The sequence below is a fragment of the Chiloscyllium punctatum genome, chromosome 13 (assembly GCF_047496795.1).
Source record: "Chiloscyllium punctatum isolate Juve2018m chromosome 13, sChiPun1.3, whole genome shotgun sequence".
In the NCBI taxonomy this organism is placed as follows: Eukaryota; Metazoa; Chordata; class Chondrichthyes; order Orectolobiformes; family Hemiscylliidae; genus Chiloscyllium; species Chiloscyllium punctatum.
The window spans coordinates 106,482,266-106,500,473 of record NC_092751.1 but is presented as its reverse complement, the minus strand read 5'-3'; the positions used below and the strand labels follow the sequence as shown (position 1 = coordinate 106,500,473).

Sequence of the window (18,208 nt, the reverse complement as noted above, 5' to 3'; positions counted from 1 at the left end):
AACCCTCCAATTTGTGCTGTTCTATTCACCTTCATTATCGGTTAATTGACCTTTTACAGAAGACAGACATCTTCAGCAGCAATTTCCTGGCAAAATGTCAGACTTATAGGATATTTGGCTTGAAGTGACACCTCATGACTGACTCATAAATACACCAAGCAAATAAATGAATTCTCTAATATAGTGCTGGCAAGCAGCATCCACTCGGTGTTCTGCTTTCTCCCAAGAATCATTTCTAATGGGTTTCATGGCATCCAGGTCTGTTTATGCTTCAGTCTAGACTGTGTCTTGAGGGATTAGACAAGGTTTTCCGAATTTGGACTGAAAGCCAGTGCTGGAAAAGAAGTCACAGCTCATCATGTAGCTCCAGGAAGTCTGACACGATCGAAACTGGAAAGGGAACCATTTGCAGAGTTCCAGACAAAAAGCAGGAGGGGTGAAGTTGGACTGATTGGATAGATCTTTTCCAAAGAGTCAGTACAGGTACAATGGGCAGAATAGACACCACCTATGATTCTGTAAATGTGCATCCCATTCCACTTCTTGTTATCAGGTGTGTTTAAATCACTTTGACAAGCTAATAGTAAATCTTCTGTGCATCTGTCATTCATTAATCTACTCAATTAGACATTGAGGGAGGACAGTGCAAAATTGAAGGAGCAGGTCAAAAGAAATTTCTTTGTGGGGATGATTAAATAGGCTTCTGATCAAGGTACTGAAATAGCAGTGGAGGCGGAATTCATTGTGGCTGTTCAAAAGTAAAAGATAAATGACCGAAATATTTTTTAAAATTGTTGGGCTAATTGCTGGGGAATGGGTCTAGTGGGATAACTAAGTCAGGGAATTAACACAGGAGCAATGTGTGTACATGCTGTGCTGCAGAAATTACTGCTGTTGTTTTTCATTCCATGTCAATTTAATACCAAATTGCCTCTGTATTTTAAATGATCATTGTGACTATATTTTTCTTCGGAGAAAATTTAGTTCCACTTCTGTTACTTTAATTAGGAATTTTTAAAAATACCTGAGTCTGGCTTGGGAAGAAGTAGCCTTCTACCTTGTGGAGGTTACATAACTGTTCAGAACTGTGCCAAACTCTCTTCAGGGATTTTTGCCAGTTTAACTTGGGCAGCAGCTAGGAGTGGGGTACAAGTCTATAAATGAAGGCAGGCATATACTGGTGTACTCCAGAAAACCTTGGGAGCAAATATTCAGCATTCCTATGTTGCCAAGGTCTGTGTCTATGTTCAGTGCATATGTATATGAATAGCTCATACAGTTATTTTCTTTTATTGACTATGCTGTCAGTAAAATAATAGGCGAAAGGGTGATTGTGAAGCTACTTGTAACATTCCTGCTTTCATCATGATGTCTGTGTTTATGCTGGTCTTTCGTGGATGAAATATTGGGCATGTACTTTGGATTGCAATCTGTATTCAAGTAAAATAAAACAAAGATGCCAGAGATCTGAAACAAAAACAGAAATTATGGAGAAACATAGTAGGTCTGGCAGCATCTGTGGAGAGAAAACAGAGTTAACATTTCAAGAAATGTTATAAGAAATCACAAGATGGGTGAGATGCTAAATAAATATATAACATCAATCCTGGGTGTAAATTTGCTCGCTAAGCTGGAAGGTTCGTTTTCAGACATTTCATCACCATACTAGGTAACATCATTAGTGAGCCTCTGGATGGAGCACTGGTGGCATGGCCCGCTTTCTGTTTAAGTTTCCTTGGGTTGGTGATGTCATTTCCTGTTCTTTTTCTCAGGGGGTGGTAAATGGGATCCAAGTCAACATGTCTGTTGATAGACTTCCAGTTGGAATGCCATGCTTCTAGGAATTCTCGTGTGTGTCTCTGTTTGGCTTGTCCTAGGATGGATGTATTGTCCCAGTTGAAGTGGTGTCCTTACTCATCTGTATGTAAGGATACTAGTGACAGTGAGTCATGTCTTTTTGTGGCTAGTTGATGTTCATGTATCCTGATGGCTAGTTTTCTTCCTGTTTGTCCATGTAGTATTTGTTACAATTCTTGCACGGTATTCTGTAAATGACATTAGTTTTGCTTGTTGTCTGTATAGGGTCTTTCAAGTTCATTAGCTGCTGTTTTACTGTGTTGGTGGGTTTGTGGGCTACCATGATGCCAAGAGGTCTGAGTAGTCTGGCAGTCATTTCCGAGATCTCTTTGACGTAGGGGAGAGTGGCTCGGGTTTCTGGGTGTATTCTGTCTGCTTAGCAGGGTTTGTTGCTGAGAAATTGGTGAACTGTGTTTATTGGGTACCAGATCTTTTTGAATACACTGTATAGGTGATTTTCCTCTGCTCTGCATAGTTCCTCTGTGCTGCAGTGTGTGGTGGCTCGTTGAAATAATGTTCTAGTGCAGCTTCGTTTGTGGATGTTGGGATGATTGCTTCTGTCATTCAATATTTGGTCCGTGTGTTGGTTTCCTGTAGATGCTGCTTTGAAGTTTCCCATTGACTGTTTGCTCTACTGTGACATCTAGGAATGGCAGTTTGTTGTCGTTTTCCTCCTCTTTAGTGAATTTTATGACAGTCCAAATTTATAGGGCATAGGTTTAAGGTGAAAGTGGAAAGATTTAAAAAGGATCTGAGGGGTTACGTTTTCATGCAGAGGATGGTTTGTGTATGGAATGAGCTGTCGTGGAAGTGGTGGATACAGATACAATTACACCAATATAGATGCCTTTTAAATACTACATGAATTTGAAGGGTTTAGAGGATATGGGCCAAATGCTGGCAAACTTGAAAGAGTTCAGAAAAGATTTACAAGGATGTTGCCAGGGTTGGAGGATTTCAGCTACAGGGAGAGGCGGAACAGGCTGGGGCTGTTTTCTCTGGAGCTTGGGAAGCTGAGGGGTGACCTTTTATAGAGGTTTATAAAATCATGAGGGGCATAGATAGGATAAATAGACAAAGTCTTTTCCCTGGGGGGGGGGGGGGGGGGTCCAGAGCTAAAGGCATAGGTTTAGTGTGCGATGGAAAAGATATAAAAAGGACCTAAGGGGCAATGTTTTATACAGAGGGTGGTACATGTGTGGAATGATCTGCCTGAGGAAGTGGTGGAGGCTCGTGCAATTGCAACATTTAAAAGGCATTTGAATGGGCACATGAATAGGAAGGGTTTGGAGGGATATGGGCCAAGTGCTGGCAAATGGGACTAGATTAGGTTCAGATGTCTGGTTGGCATGGACGAGTTGGTCCGAAGGATCTGTTTGTGCTGTGCATCTCTATGACTCTCTAAATAGGTCTAGGTCAGATTGGGATGTTGGTTAGTGCAGACAAGTTGGACCAAAGAGTCCGTTTCCTTACTGTCCACATCTTAGAAGGGTCACTGGACTCAAAACCTTAACTCCATTTTCTTTGCGCAAGTGCTGTCAGATCAGCTGTATTTCTGCCAGGAATTGCTGTTTTCAGTCTATATTCAGTTTGGCTCCATGTTCCCTTACAGTGGTGCATAATAATTGAATATATTATCTTACTCTTAAGAGTTGACACAAAGCCTATTATTGCTTCTTGAATGGGAAGGGCTGTGCTTATTTTACCACCGTGACTAAGCTCTGGGTTATTGTGTAGTGAATGTCGAATTGGGCAATGTGCAGCTGTTACATTTGAAATTGATGCTTCGAAGTGTTCGCTGTTGCCTTTATGTCTTAGTTCAACTAAATGGGGACCAGGTGACTGGTGAAGGCTGAAAGATTATTGAAATAATAATGCCTGTATTGGTGCTGCGTCATTCAACTGACTAACAAACTAACAGATTCAGGCTTTCTAAGATGTCAGGTCTCTTTGGCAGCAATGTTTATATCCCTCAAATGATTAAAAAGATAAGTACAAGAACTGAACAGCAGATCGCTGTGCTTTTGTAGAAATTTTCAACGTGCAGCATTCATCCCATTGTACTGTTTTTCTTTCTTTGAAGAGCTATCCTTTTACTGCCACTTTTTCCCATTTCCCTGCAGATTGTTTTCTTTCCATTGTTAAGCATATAGTTTCCCCTTTGAAAGTTACTGCTGAATCTGCATCTTATGTCCTTTTTTGGCAATGCAGATCACAAATTGCTCTCAGAATGTGTGCGTTTATTGTATTTCCTCAATAGGTCAAGGTGATAGTGAAATATTTTCTAAAGCACTCTGTTTACTATAAAATTGAATGATGAATCACTTCATGAAATGTTAGGTATCATTTTGCTTCTGCAATCTGACCTCTTTTACATCTCCAATTTTCATAGCTCCACCACTGAGTATGCCTTTCAGCTCCCTATGTGCTACACTCTGGAATACCTTCCTGAAACTTTCCACCTCTCTGTCGCACTCTTCCTTGAAGCCTATCTTTGTGACCAAACTTTTGATTCCCCTTCCTAAAATCTCTGTGGCTTGGTGTGAAACTTTGTTTGGTGATTGCTCCTGTGAAGCACCTTGGGATATTTTACTCTGTTAAGGTGCTATATGAATGCACATTTGTGTTCTTGTCGGCCCAACTAAATGAGAGTCACTGGTTCCAATGTTTGGAAAGAGTTCAGTAGACCCATTGGGATTTTCCAATAAGTTGTCAGTGGTCACATTTTTCCAATTGTGTCACAAGTGACCACATTTATTGAGCTCCGTTTCACAACTCTCCTTCCTGTGGTTTCATATACGTGATCTCTGGGTGGCTAGGTCAGTCTGCTGGAAAAACTATAATTTAATAATGTAATAGCCTGAATTTACATTTATTTATTTTCTTAAATGAACTGGAAATAAAATCTAGTCGTCACAGTGATTATTGTCAAAACCCAATTAGTTCACTGTTGTCTGTGCAAGGAAATCTTCCCTCCTTATCCAGTCTGGTTGTCTACCTGACCCCAACCCTACGTTGTTCTTAGCTCTAAGCTACCCTCTAAAGTGACCCATCAGACCACTGAGATTTAATTAAACATACAAGCAGGTTAAGAAAAAGCCACAAAGCTCACCAGTTTGCAGAAACTGGAAGATGGATATTAAATGATGGTCAGATCAGTGATGCTGATATCCTGTTTTGCTTATCAAATATTTTTTAAAACAAACATCTGAACCATTCATGGTGCAGGTTAGTGTTGTGTCAGTCTGTTTGGGATGAGTCTTAGGGTTCCTGTTTCTGGATTAGTGGTGCTGGAAGAGCACAGCAGTTCAGGCAGCATCCAAGTAGTTTCGAAATTGATGTTTTGGGCAAAAGCCCTTCATCAGGAATAAAGGCAGTGAGCCTGAAGCGTGGAGAGATAAGCTAGAGGAGGGTGGGGGTGGGGAGAAAGTAGCATAGAGTACAATGGGTGAGTGGGGGAGGGGATGAAGGTGATAGGTCAAGGAGGAGAGGGTGGAGTGGATAGGTGGAAAATAAGATATGCAGGTAGGACAAGTCCGGACAAGTCAAGGGGACAGTTACTGAGCTGGAAGTTTAGAACTAGGGTGAGGTGGGGGAAGGGGAAATGAGGAAACTGTTGAAGTCCACATTGATGCCCTTTCACACGTATGGGCCCCAGCTATGCCTGTCTCTTTGTTGGCTACGTAGAGCAGTTGATCTTCCATAATTACACCGGCACCACTCCCCACCTCTTCCTCCGCTACATTGATGACTGCATTGGCGCCACCTCATGCTCCCGCGAGGAGGTTGAGCAATTCATCAACTTGACCAACACATTCCACCCTGACCTTAAATTTACCTGGACCATCTCTGACACCTCCCTCCCCTTCCTGGACCTCTCCATCTCCATTAATGACGACCGACTTGACACTGACATTATTTACAAACCCACCGACTCCCACAGCTACCTGGATTACACCTCTTCCCACCCTACCTCTTGCAAAAATGCCATCCCGTATTCCCAATTCCTCCGCCTCCGCCGGATCTGCTCCCAGGAGGACCAGTTCCACCACAGAACACACCAGATGGCCTCCTTCTTTAGAGACCGCAATTTCCCTTCCCATGTGGTTAAAGATGCTCTCCAATGCATCTCGTCCACATCCCGCACCTCCACCCTCAGACCCCACCCCTTCAACCGTAACAAGGACAGAATGCCCCTGGTGCTCACCTTCCACCCTACAAACCTTCGCATCAACCAAATCATCCGCCGACATTTCCGCCACCTCCAAACAGACCCCACTACCAGGGATATATTTCCCTCCCCACCCCTTTCCGCCTTCCGCAAGGACCATTCCCTCCGCGACTACCTGGTCAGGTCCACGCCCCCAAACAACCCACTCTCCCATCCTGGCACTTTCCCCTGCCACCGCAGGAACTGTAAAACCTGCGCCCACACCTCCTCCCTCACCTCTATCCAAGGTCCTAAAGGAGCCTTCCACATCCATCAAAGTTTTACTTGCACATCCACTAATATCATTTATTGTATCCGTTGCTCCCGATGCGGTCTCCTCTACACTGGGGAGACTGGGCGCCTCCTAGCAGAGCGCTTTAGGGAACATCTCCGGGACACCCGCACCAATCAACCACACCGCCCTGTGGCCCAACATTTCAACTCCCCTTCCCACTCTGCCGAGGACATGGAGGTCCTGGGCCTCCTTCACTGCCGCTCCCTCACCACCAGACGCCTGGAGGAAGAACGCCTCATCTTCCGCCTCGGAACACTTCAACCCCAGGGCATCAATGTGGACTTCAACAGTTTCCTCATTTCCCCTTCCCCCACCTCACCCTAGTTCTAAACTTCCAGCTCAGTAACTGTCCCCTTGACTTGTCCGGACTTGTCCTACCTGCCTATCTTCTTTTCCACCTATCCACTCCACCCTCTCCTCCTTGACCTATCACCTTCATCCCCTCCCCCACTAACCGATTGTACTCTATGCTACTCTCTCCCCACCCCCACCCTCCTCTAGCTTACCTCTCCACGCTTCAGGCTCACTACCTTTATTCCTGATGAAGGGCTTTTGCCCGAAACGTCGATTTCGAAGCTACTTGGATGCTGCCTGAACTGCTGTGCTCTTCCAGCACCACTAATCCAGAATCTGGTTTCCAGCATCTGCAGTCGTTGTTTTTACCTCTTAGGGTTCCTGTGCTGATTCATGGAGTAGGACAGCATGATATTTGTTGAGGATGCTGAAATTTTCATGAGGAATTATATTGTGTTAGAGTGTTAAAGGAACCCTAAACTATTCAACCAGTGATGATTGTTAAGCTCTGAATGCTGGTGTACAGACTGTAAATTATGAGACAGCACTTATCAAGATAAGAACATATGAACTTTGACCAGTTGACTCCTTGGGCCTGTTCCATAGTTCGGAAAGCTCATGGTAGATCCAATTACTCCACAGTACACGTCCATCTGTGATAACCTTTCACCATCCTCCATATCACTTTGCCAGATTCTGCCTTTGTCTGTGGGACTTTCTTTAATTGAATTGTGCTTTGGCTTGATATACTAAAAGGAGCATATGAAATGGAGCAGGAGTAGGCCATTTGGCGCCATGAGCCTGCTCTGCCAAACAACTAGATCATAGAGTCGTAGAGATGTACAGCATGAAAACAGACGCTTTGGTCCAACTTGTCCATGCCGACCAGATACTCTAAGCTAATCTAGTTCCATTTGCTAGCACTTGGCCCGTATCTCTCTAATTTCTTCCTATTCACAAACCCATTCAGCTGCTTTTTAAATGCTGCAATTGTACTAGCTTCCACTTTCTTTGGCAGCTCATTTCATAGTCGCACAACCCTCTGTGTGAAAACGTTGCCCCTTAGGTCCATTTAAATCGTTTCCCTCTCACCCTAAACATATGCCCTCATTCTGGACTCCTCCATCCCAGGGAAAAAACCTTTTTGCTATTTATCCTATCCATGCCCCACATGATTTTATAAACCTCTATCAGGTCACCCCTCAACCTCTGACACTCTAGGAAAAACAGCCCCAGCCTATTCAGCCTCTCCCTATAGCTCAAATCCTCCAACCCTGGCAACATCCTTGTAAATCATGCCTGAACCTTTTCATGTTTCACAACATCCTTCCAATAGGAAGGAGACCAGATTGCATGCAGTATTCCTAAAGTGGCCTAACCAATGTTCTGTAAAGCCGCAACATGTCCTCCGAACTCCTGTGCTCAATACTCTGACCAATAACGTAAAGTATACCAAATGCCTTCTTCACTAGCCTATCTACCTGCGACTCTACTTTCAAGGAGCTATGAACCTGCTCTGGAAGGTCTCTTTGTTCAGCAACAATCCCCAGGACCTTATCATTAAATGTATAAGTCCTGTTCTTATTTGCTTTTCCAAAATGCAGCACGTCACATTTATCTAAATTAAACTCCATCTGCCACTCCTCCGCCCATTGGCCCTTTTGATCAAGATCCATGTCTGACCTTCCATCTCAAAACCATTTTCCTTTTGATCTCTTTAATGTTTCAAAATCTATTCCTATCTGTCTTGAACATACTCAATAACTTAGTTTCCTCAGATTTAATAAATTCATTGACTCACCACTGTCTGTGTGAAGAAATTCCTCACCTTAGTCCAAAATGACCTGCTTCTTTATTCTGAGAATGTCTCCTGGTTTTAGACCGAGAAAGAAAGAACTTGAATTTGTCTTAAGCATTGCTGGGACCGCTGGATGTTCCAGGGCGCTTTCTAGCCAATGAAGTACTGAAGTGAACTATCGTCAAAGTTTTAAAGCTACGGCTAAAGATGACTTATATGCTCCAATTGTTTTGAGCACTTGAGGAACTACTTATTCTGTTTACCAGCTTAAAATGCTTTGCTGATTTTAGGCAAAAATTCAAACACTTTCTATCAACTGTTCACGAGGACATTCTGGGTTCAGTTGTGAACACTTGATGTTCAGTGAGTGTTCCTGTTTTTTAAAAGCGATGTTGCTTACTTCACTATTTGACTTCAGATTAAACTCCCCACCAGTCTTCTCATTGTATTGGGAGAGCAGTTCTATAGTCCTCTAGAACCCTAACAACTTAAATTTATATTTCTTTCCACAGTCTATCTAGTACAACAAGCAAATCATACTCATACCAATGGTAGAAATTATCATTTGCAATAAAAAAGCCCACAAGATTGTTTTCCACCCTGTCCAATCTCATTGAAAAATGTTCTGACCTACTCTCCAATTTCTCTATCAATAGTTTCTTGGGGCCACTGTGTTGTTGGTCTTCAGACTTGAACTGTGTTGTCCTAGGGCCAATGACCTCATGAACCACAACTTCTGCCCAGAGGCCACCTGCACTGTTACAGTCTAACATAGAAGTTGATCAGATCTGTGGATGAGCTAGTGAAGGAAGCACATAAATCAGGAAAGATTGGTTTGGCAATTGCAGAGAAGGAGAGTGGAAGGGGGGTACAAACCAGGGCAGCCTGGTTTGTAAAAGAGGAAAATCGTTGGGAACTGAAGGAACTTTGAACAAGGTTGAGTCCATAACTGGAACTGAAGTGTAATAAATTGGTTCATTGAATGACAAAGTATTTAACATTCAAGACTCTAAACTACCATATCTTTCTTTTAAGATATAGTGCTTGGGATCTTTGCTCTCATCTGAGAAGGTAGATGGAACCACAGTTTACTGTTTTGTTCAGAAGATTATCAGTCAGTGCAGCATTCCCTCAGTACTGCACTGAAGTGTCTGCCTGCATTATGGGCTCAAGTGAGATTTGAATCCACAATCCACAACATCACAAGTGATGATATGCTACCCACACTGAGGCCTTGCTCATGCTTGAGAATGAATTGTAAATAGCAACAGAGTGGAGTGAATTGGATAGCTCTTTGTGCCAGCACAAGCGCATTGGATTGACTGGCCTCCTTTTAGGCTGCATGATTCCAAGGTCTTGTTATTCATCACATATCAATGCAGCTCAGTCTGCCAAAGAACTTGCATCATAGGGGAATAAGTGCTGGCTTGTGTAGCATGGTGAAAGGTTTCTAGGTAATGAAAGACGTCTCAGGATAGGAAAATGTAAAGGTCGGAAATCTAAACTATCCTTGCTTTCACAGGTGACATCTGGTGGGACTGAAAGCATCCTTATGGCTTGCAAAGCTTACAGAGACCTTGGATTTGAGCGAGGAGTGAAATATCCTGAAATGTAAGTAACTACGAAATATTTGTATTCATTGAAAAGGGTGTGGGGTTATTTTCCATTCAGTACAAATGGATTTTTGAATATTTGATTTGTACTGTTGCTTCAGTTCTACATAGTGAATGATTTCAAAGCTTCTCCAACCTGTTAAATACTTCAGATTTATTGGAGGCTCAACATCTAAATTTCCAATCTGACAATGCTGTCTCTGCAATGATGCCACTGAACATCTTATGATTTTGTTTGTTGCACCATTGGCAGCTATGCTTTTGTCATCCTGGGTTCTAAGCTCAACAATTGTCTCTATAAACCTTTTGCAACCCTTCACTTCTAGTGAGTGACTCACTTCCCTACACCCAAAGTCTGTTCACTATCTACAAGGCACAAGTAGGAATGTGATGCAATACTGACTTTGTGCCTTAATGAATGCATTTCCAACAACACTCGAGAAGCTTGATACCATTCAGGACAAAGTGTCCCATTTGGTTGACGCCCTATTCATCATCTCCACCATACATAGCCTTCACTCTGCTACACAGTCTGGACCAGCTACAAGATGCACTATAGTCACCAAAGCTTCTTTGCACATTGCACACCTACTTTCTCTATCATTTGAAAGGACAAGGGTAACAGGTGTATGAGAACACCACACTTGCACGTTCCCCTGCAAGCTACACACTATCCTGAGTTGGAGTTATATGGCTGTTTTTTCATGCTAGACCAGCATCGTGGAGTACTCTCCCAACAAGCAGCTGTAGGTGTACCTACACCCAAGGACTGCAAATGTTGATGAAAGCTGACTTCTGTATCACAACGCAGAATGTGTTGTCACAATATGACAGTGATAGAATGGTGGTCTGTGAAAATGTGTAATGTGAACAGCCCTGCCATGTGTTGTGTTTGGATTAAAAATTTCTCATTAGACTCACATTGCTCAAAACAAAATATGTTTACACATATTTAAGAATGTGTGCCATCTGAATCATCCTTGCCAACTGTAAATGAAGGCAGGGATTGTGTGTGTCTTATGAGTGGGTGGGAATGACAAACACACTCTGAACTGTTTGACTTTATAATCAAGTCGGGCTGCATTTGAAAGCTTAATTCTTGTGGAACTTGTGCCCTTAACCTGCAGTACATTCACAGACTCAGTTTTGTGTGGGATCACTTATGTTCGCTGTTCTTTAGCTGTTAGCAGCACCATATGTAGCTGACCCAGAGACATCTTGTGTCTTCTATTGTCTACTGATCCTCATCTAGGAACAGAGGCTGTGGCTCTTAGAGGAAGCACCATCTTAATGCGCAAGTGTTTAGCAAACCTTTCCTTTAGGTTGCTGGTCTCTCTATTGTTAATAGGTTCTGTCATCTGCCAGTGCCCCTTAGTGTGTAAAAGTAATAGAAATGTTTGAAGTGTGTTTATGTTGGAAAGGTCACTGGCTTTTTTTTGTAAAATTGTGATTTGGCTTTTAGTGAGAAGGATTAAAGTTCTTACTCCCTCGTAAGGTCTTGGTGGACATGACTGCGATACTGAGAGTTCCTGCAGGACCCTTTCCTGTCTCGTATTATAATGTAGTAACCCAAAGGCTGACAAATGCGTTGCTTCAAGCCATATTACCTCAGAGCTTAAAAGGAAACTTCATTTCGTCGTCTGTGAAAAGTTTGGAAATTTGGAAAGGAAGAGTTATAAACAAACTTGCATAGTGTGTGCAGCCTTTGATCATGTCTCAGAAAGGCATTAAATGCTTCTTATTTGATGAATTACTTTGAAATGCTTTATGCAGGAAACCTTTCTGCTAATTGAGAACAGCAACAACTTGGGTGGATTTTGGGCTGACCTTCAACACAGTGGCGAGGGAGTGCTGATCTGTTTGCTTTGCTGTCTTCCAAATCAGACTGAGGTGCTCGGCCTCTTGAGAATGCAGAACATTCATTGTCAAAGAACAGCAGTGTTTCCTGACTCGTCTTCTGAATCAGTCATCTTTGTGCAATCTTACTGTGCATAAATCAGCTATTGTGTTTATCTGATGTAAGGACAGAGTTGGTAGTTAGAAAGAATAACTTGTTGGCTCTGGAGATGCTTTGAGATTTCCTGAGACCTGTGAAATGACTGAATAAACAGCATTAGCAGCTGAGAAGGTAGAGGCCTTGCCACTGACTCTAAGGATCGTAGGTTCCAGACCAGCTCTAGAACCCTGCAATATAAAATCTGTGCTGAAACAGGAATGCCCCCATTTTGGATGATGTTTTCTTCCAGTTAAACTCCAGTCCCATCTGACCTTTCAAGGGGTTGTCAAAGATCTTACAGCAGTCTTTTGAGAAGAACAGGACAGTACTCCCTGGTGTCTTGAGGCCAGATTCTTCCCTCAGCCGTCGTTACTTAATAAAAGCAATCAGTTGGTCATAATCTCATCACTGTTTTGTGGATCTTGCTTAGCGCAGGGTTCCTTTTCTTTCATTATGAGATGTCCTCAGGCTGTGACCAGTGCCATATAAATGTAAGTCTTTTATACGAGCAGAGCTTTTGTACTGACTTGTGTCAATCTGCATTTTGCAAGTTTGCCTGAGAAAGTTCCATCATTGCATTGTTTTGGAATCAAGCTACAAATTAAGGCTTAATTAAGGTCATTGGAAGACACCAGATTTATCAGCCTTACTTCTGGCTGACATGTCTGAAAACTGATCTAGTTAGAGAAGCTGGCAAATGGGGCTGATCACTGTCCCAATACTTGAAAACTGTAGTAAGCTTCTGTGCTGAAACAGTGAGTGATTTCAGAAGGTGCTGGTTATAGAGCTGTTGCATTTGGTAACATGATTCCTTTCTGGGTTTGCAGTGTATCCATGCTTTATCAAAAGATGCTTCATGTCTAATTGATTCTTGGCTGTATGTCCCACTGTAATGTTTAATGGCAACGTTTACCATTCATGATTTTTATGTCAACCATCACAATGTAGTTACAGCCTGTAGTCACTAGGCCACCACAAGTCTTCGCCATGCTTTCATCACCTCCCGTTTAAGAAGAATAACATCGAGCAATGCAGTTGATGTGGAACTAGGTCACAGTGAAAGTACTTATAAATATTGAATGTTTTTACATCCGCAGTAAAATATTGGCTTTATGCACTTGGTCTCCTTAGGTGTCATAGAGATCTGCAGCACAGAAAAAGGCCCTTCAGCCAGTTTGAGTCTGTGCCAATCAAAAATAGCCACGTAACTATTCTAATCCCATTTCCAGACTTGGCCCATAGTTGTGTATGTCTTGACATTGCAGAAAGATACCATTCAGTCCATTGAGTGTGCATGACCCTCCAAAGAGCATCCCACCCTAGACTCCGCCCCCAACTCTATCCCTATAATTTACCATTGCTAACCCACCAAACCTGCATATTCCTGGACACTACAGGCAGTTTGCCATTAAGGTTGGTATTGGTCGTAAGATATGGACTACATCACTCAGCTCATTGCCTGAAACAGTCAATACCAGCATTGAATCCTGTGTCTTTTTCTTTCCCAGTGTCGCTCCCAAAAGTGCTCATGCTGCTTTTGACAAGGCTGCTCAGTATTTTGGGATGAAAATAGTACATGTTGAACTTGACAAAACTACAATGCAAGTAGACGTGAAGGTAGGTGCCTGAGATGTTTACCTAATTTTTTTATGGACACGTTACTCTTGAATGTTAGATTTTTGATTGTATTGCTTATGCAAATAATGGATGCGGATAGACAAAATGGAAAATCTCTTGAAAAATCAATGTTTACCACCTGGCGTCCGGTCTAGTTCCTCTGTACCCTTTTTCTAGCACAGAAATATCAATGATAAATGTTTTGTACTAAAGCAGTAGGAACAATGGAGATACAGTAGAACCCCCTGTATCCTCTGATTCAGTTTCCGCGGTTTCAGGAATCTGTAGTTTAGCCATTACATGGAACATTCCAGAAGTAATTCCAGGGGGCTGTCGGGGGGTTAAGTTTCCCATTTAAATGCTATTATCAGCGATTTTGGAACAACCCTGGTAGGTCTTTTCTTTTAGATTAGATTCCGTACAATGTGGAAACAGGCCCTTTGGCCCAAATAGTTGACACCGACCCTCCGAAGAGTAACCCACCCAGACCCATTCCCCTATACCATATTTACCCCTGACTAATGCAACCAGAGCACTCTGAGGAAACCCACGCAGACAAAGGAGAGAATGTGAAACTGTCTCCACACAGACAGTTGCCTGATGTGGGAATCGAACCCGGGTCCCTGATGCTGTGAGCCAGTGCTAACCACTGAATCTCCGAGTTTTGGAACCTATCACCCACAGATATGGGGGAGCAGAGGGGAGCGGGAACACGTGTAATTAATTTCTGGCTTTATTTGTGGTTCCTATTTTTTTCAAAAATGAGACTGCTGCACTATTTACGTTGAGGCTTTGTGTTTCAAGATTGTATCTCAGCTGAATTAGTGAGACAGTTTAAATCTTGTGATTCAGTGGGTGCTGTGTCCACAGTCCTATTTGCTGTTTTCACTTCCTTTCAGTAATAAGTAACCCCTGACAGAAGTAGCTGCATGTGTATATTGAGTAAAGGAAAGGATTTTGTGCTTCATTTAACAGTCAAATAGTCAAAGAGACCCACATGCCATTTGTACCAGGTATGTTAGGGTGGCCAGTTACTTGTAGCATTGTATCCCAACAAAGGCTTGATACCTTGGAGGGGGAGGGAACAGTCAATGCTAAAACTCTAAAATTGGAAGAACGAGTCGGAAATACAAGTATAAATAGAGTTGGGTTTCCTGGATTATCAGGATCTGGGGGTCACAGTTTAGGCCTTCCTTAACGTGATGGCGAAAAGGTATCATCAGCACTAATGGGTATATCAAGGATGCTAACCATAAGCAGTCTGACCTTTCAGAAATGAAGAAGAATATCCAGGGAAGAGGAAGTCGGTTTTTACAGGCATTTCTCACACAGTCAAAACCTGGGAATATCTGGTGACTGTTATATTACAGAACTATCAAAAGATGCAGGGGTCAAAGAAGCTATTTGGTCCATCTTTCTTGTCCTTGTATAGTTGGGTAATAACTTTATCTGTTATTTGGAAAACGAAACTCTGTATTTTCTCTTTAGAAAGTACTGAGGAGTGGCAGATGGAGTTTAATTTAGATAAATGTGAGGTATTGCATTTTGGCAAGGCAAATCACATAATACTAAGGTCCTGGGGAATGTTGCTGAACAAAGAGACCTTGGAGTGTAGGTTCCATAGCTCCTTGAAAGTAGAGACACCAGTAGATGGAATAGTGTAGAAGGCATTTGATATGCTTTCCTTTATCAGTTAAAGCATTGAATAAAGGAGTTGGGAGGTCATGTTGTGGCTGTACAGGACAATAATTAGGCCACTTTTAAAATATTGCATGCAATTCTGATTTCCTTCCTATAGGAAGGAACTTGTGAGACTTGGAAGGGTTCAGAAAAGATTTACAAGGATGTTGCCAGAGTTGGAGGACTTGAGCTATAGGGAGAGGCTGAATAGGCTGAGGCTGTTTTCCCTGGAGCTGAGGAGTAACCTTATAGAGGTTAAAAAAATCATGAAGTGGCATGGATAGGGTGAATAGACAAGGTCTTTTCTCTGGGGTGGGGAAGACCAGAACTAGAAGTTTAGGGTGAGAGGGAAAATATATAAAAGGGACCTAAGGGGTCTCTTTTTCACACAGAGGGTGGTATGTGTATGGAATGAGCTGCCAGAGGAAGTGGTGGAGGCTGGTACAATTAGAACATTTAAAAGGCATCTGGATGGATATATGAATAGAAAGGTTTTAGTGGGATATGGACCAAGTGCTTGCAAATGGGACTAGATTAGATTAGGATGTCTGGTGGATGAGTTGGACTGAAGGATCTGTTTCAGTTCTGTACATCTCTATGACTCAAAAAATCTATAATTCTAGAATCATAGACTTTTTATTTAAATATCTGAGTATCCTGACTCCGGTCCAGATCCCTGACAGGTCAATGAGTCAAGGACAAATAGCCTCAATTGTTCAATATGGGCTCTTTATGTGGGTCCTGTTCTAACTGTCTGATCAAAACCTAAAAGACCTCTAAAAATACTTAACATTTAACATCGCTGACAAAGGGTTAATATTAATGGGCTGTGCTTTGAAATGACATGTGCTTCTATATTTGTTTAAGCAATGTATGATCCGGGTGACTGACTTTAAATCTATTGCATTCTAATATTGTTGTTGAGCTGCCAATTTGGATGAATATGGATCATTCTCCTCCGTGAGGTGAAGCAGTAATATTGATCATGAAAATAACTCCCCATCACTTTCTCAAGATCAGTTAGCAAAGAGCAACAAATGCTGACATTGTTAATGATGCCCACATCCCGTGAAAGAATAAAGAAAAACATTTTTCTGAAATATAAGTAAGGGCAAATGTACCACACCCTATAGTGCAGTCTGGCTGGAACCTTCACTTGAATGCAAATTGCATGGCTAATTAAACATTGGTCATATTTGCGTTCGGAATTGTAGTTTCATCTATTGATGTGCCAGTTATAAACAGGGCACACCATATTTATAAACTGAAGCTACAAATTACAGGAGTTTTGTGTGGTCAGTTTGTTTTTGTCAGTCTGGTTCTGCCAATTCCCCATTAGATCTGGCTGAACCATGTAGCCCACTACTGAAACAGTCCATGGCTTTATTCAAAGGAGAAGTGACACTGTCCATTGTCAAACATTTAAAAGCCTTTCACCTATGTTAATCTGTAATAACAAGTGAAAGAAGCAATGAGGAGTTCCTATTCATTTTGATTGAGACATCTCTTTACTCTATTTTTCTATGCATACTGAGCCCCTCCAAGTGTCTTGTTTGCATGGATTTGTTCTCAGTATAGCTGACCTATTTTCTGCTATTTACACATACCATTAACGTCTATTCTACAGCTGTCCTGTACAACCATTAGCATTCCATTTGCCTTTAGTGCTGAGCGCTCTCACCATTTGTTCCAGTTGTTCTTCCTCCCTCTTTGTCAACAACAAACAAAACCATTTTTTTCCAAAGCCTTCATTTCTGAAGAAGAGCCCGTTGAACTCAAGGCATTAACTCTGTTTCTGTCTTTATGCTGCAAGTTGAGTTTCTCCAGCGCTTTATTTTTATTTCAGTCAGTCTCCTCATGTTTCCACTACTCCTACCCTTGAACTTGAATCTTTTTCTAGTCAAACCTTTATCCTCTTTGTGAATTGGATGTGCTCATAAGTTGCATCCCCTGCCTCCTTGAACCCCTCACCTCAAACGCCACCTGAACTCCTGAACAATCAGCTTCATCTGCTGGCCCCCATTCTAGCCAGTGTTGTTAATGGGTTCTTCTCATCAAGGAATGTCCTTGTCCCTTTACTTTACCTAACACCACCCCATTCTAAAACAAACCCACACTTCACTGATCTTGAAAACTACCAATCTATCTTCACATCCCCTTTTTCTTTACATGATCTTGAAACCTGCTTTCACCTGTTAAATCCATGGTTGAAAGATGTGTTAGGATCCTGGAATTCCCTCCCAAAATCTGTCTCATTATCTTTTTAAGAAAGCCTTCCTCTTTGATTTTTTTTTTATTTTCTGTTCTATGATTGTGTTATGTTGAGCCTGTCAAAGATGGTTTTACCATGTCCTAGCTGCTACGTAAATGCAAGTTGTTGTTGGTTTAACAAGTGAAACCTATGGTTACTAATGTAGGTGTTTCAAATTATAAATTATTTTTCACTTTTTATTATTTAATTGGTTGTGGTTGTCACTGGTAAGGCCAGCATTTATTGCCTATTCCTAACTGCCTGTGAACTGAGTGGCACACTTCACAATTCAAGGACAGTTCGTAGTGAATCGTATTGCTTTGGGTCTGCAGTCACATGTAGTCCAGACCAGATAAGGATGTCAGATTTCTCTCAGTAAAAGGCAGTAGTGAATTAGATGAGTTTTTTATGACAATCGATGATAGTTTCATGGTCATCGTTACTGAGACGAGCTTTTAATTCAAATTTGTTGATTCAACTTAAATGTCATCATCTGTTATGATGATATTTGAATTGGTGTTCGCAGAGCATTAGTTCCAATTACATTGTGAGCACACCATTGTATCTCCATTTATAGAACATAAAAAAGTACAGCAC

General features: G+C 41.9%; 1 protein-coding gene across 3 annotated transcripts in view; it reads left to right on the top strand.

The window, feature by feature from the left end:
- Window positions 1-18,208, top strand: part of sgpl1 (sphingosine-1-phosphate lyase 1) — a 90,932-nt gene that overhangs the window by 51,279 nt on the left and 21,445 nt on the right. For all 3 annotated transcript variants that reach the window (XM_072583550.1, XM_072583552.1, XM_072583553.1), the window contains exons 7-8: window positions 9,977-10,065; window positions 13,572-13,680. In XM_072583550.1, the coding sequence (XP_072439651.1) occupies window positions 9,977-10,065; window positions 13,572-13,680 (198 nt within the window). The remainder of the gene's footprint in view (window positions 1-9,976; window positions 10,066-13,571; window positions 13,681-18,208) is intronic.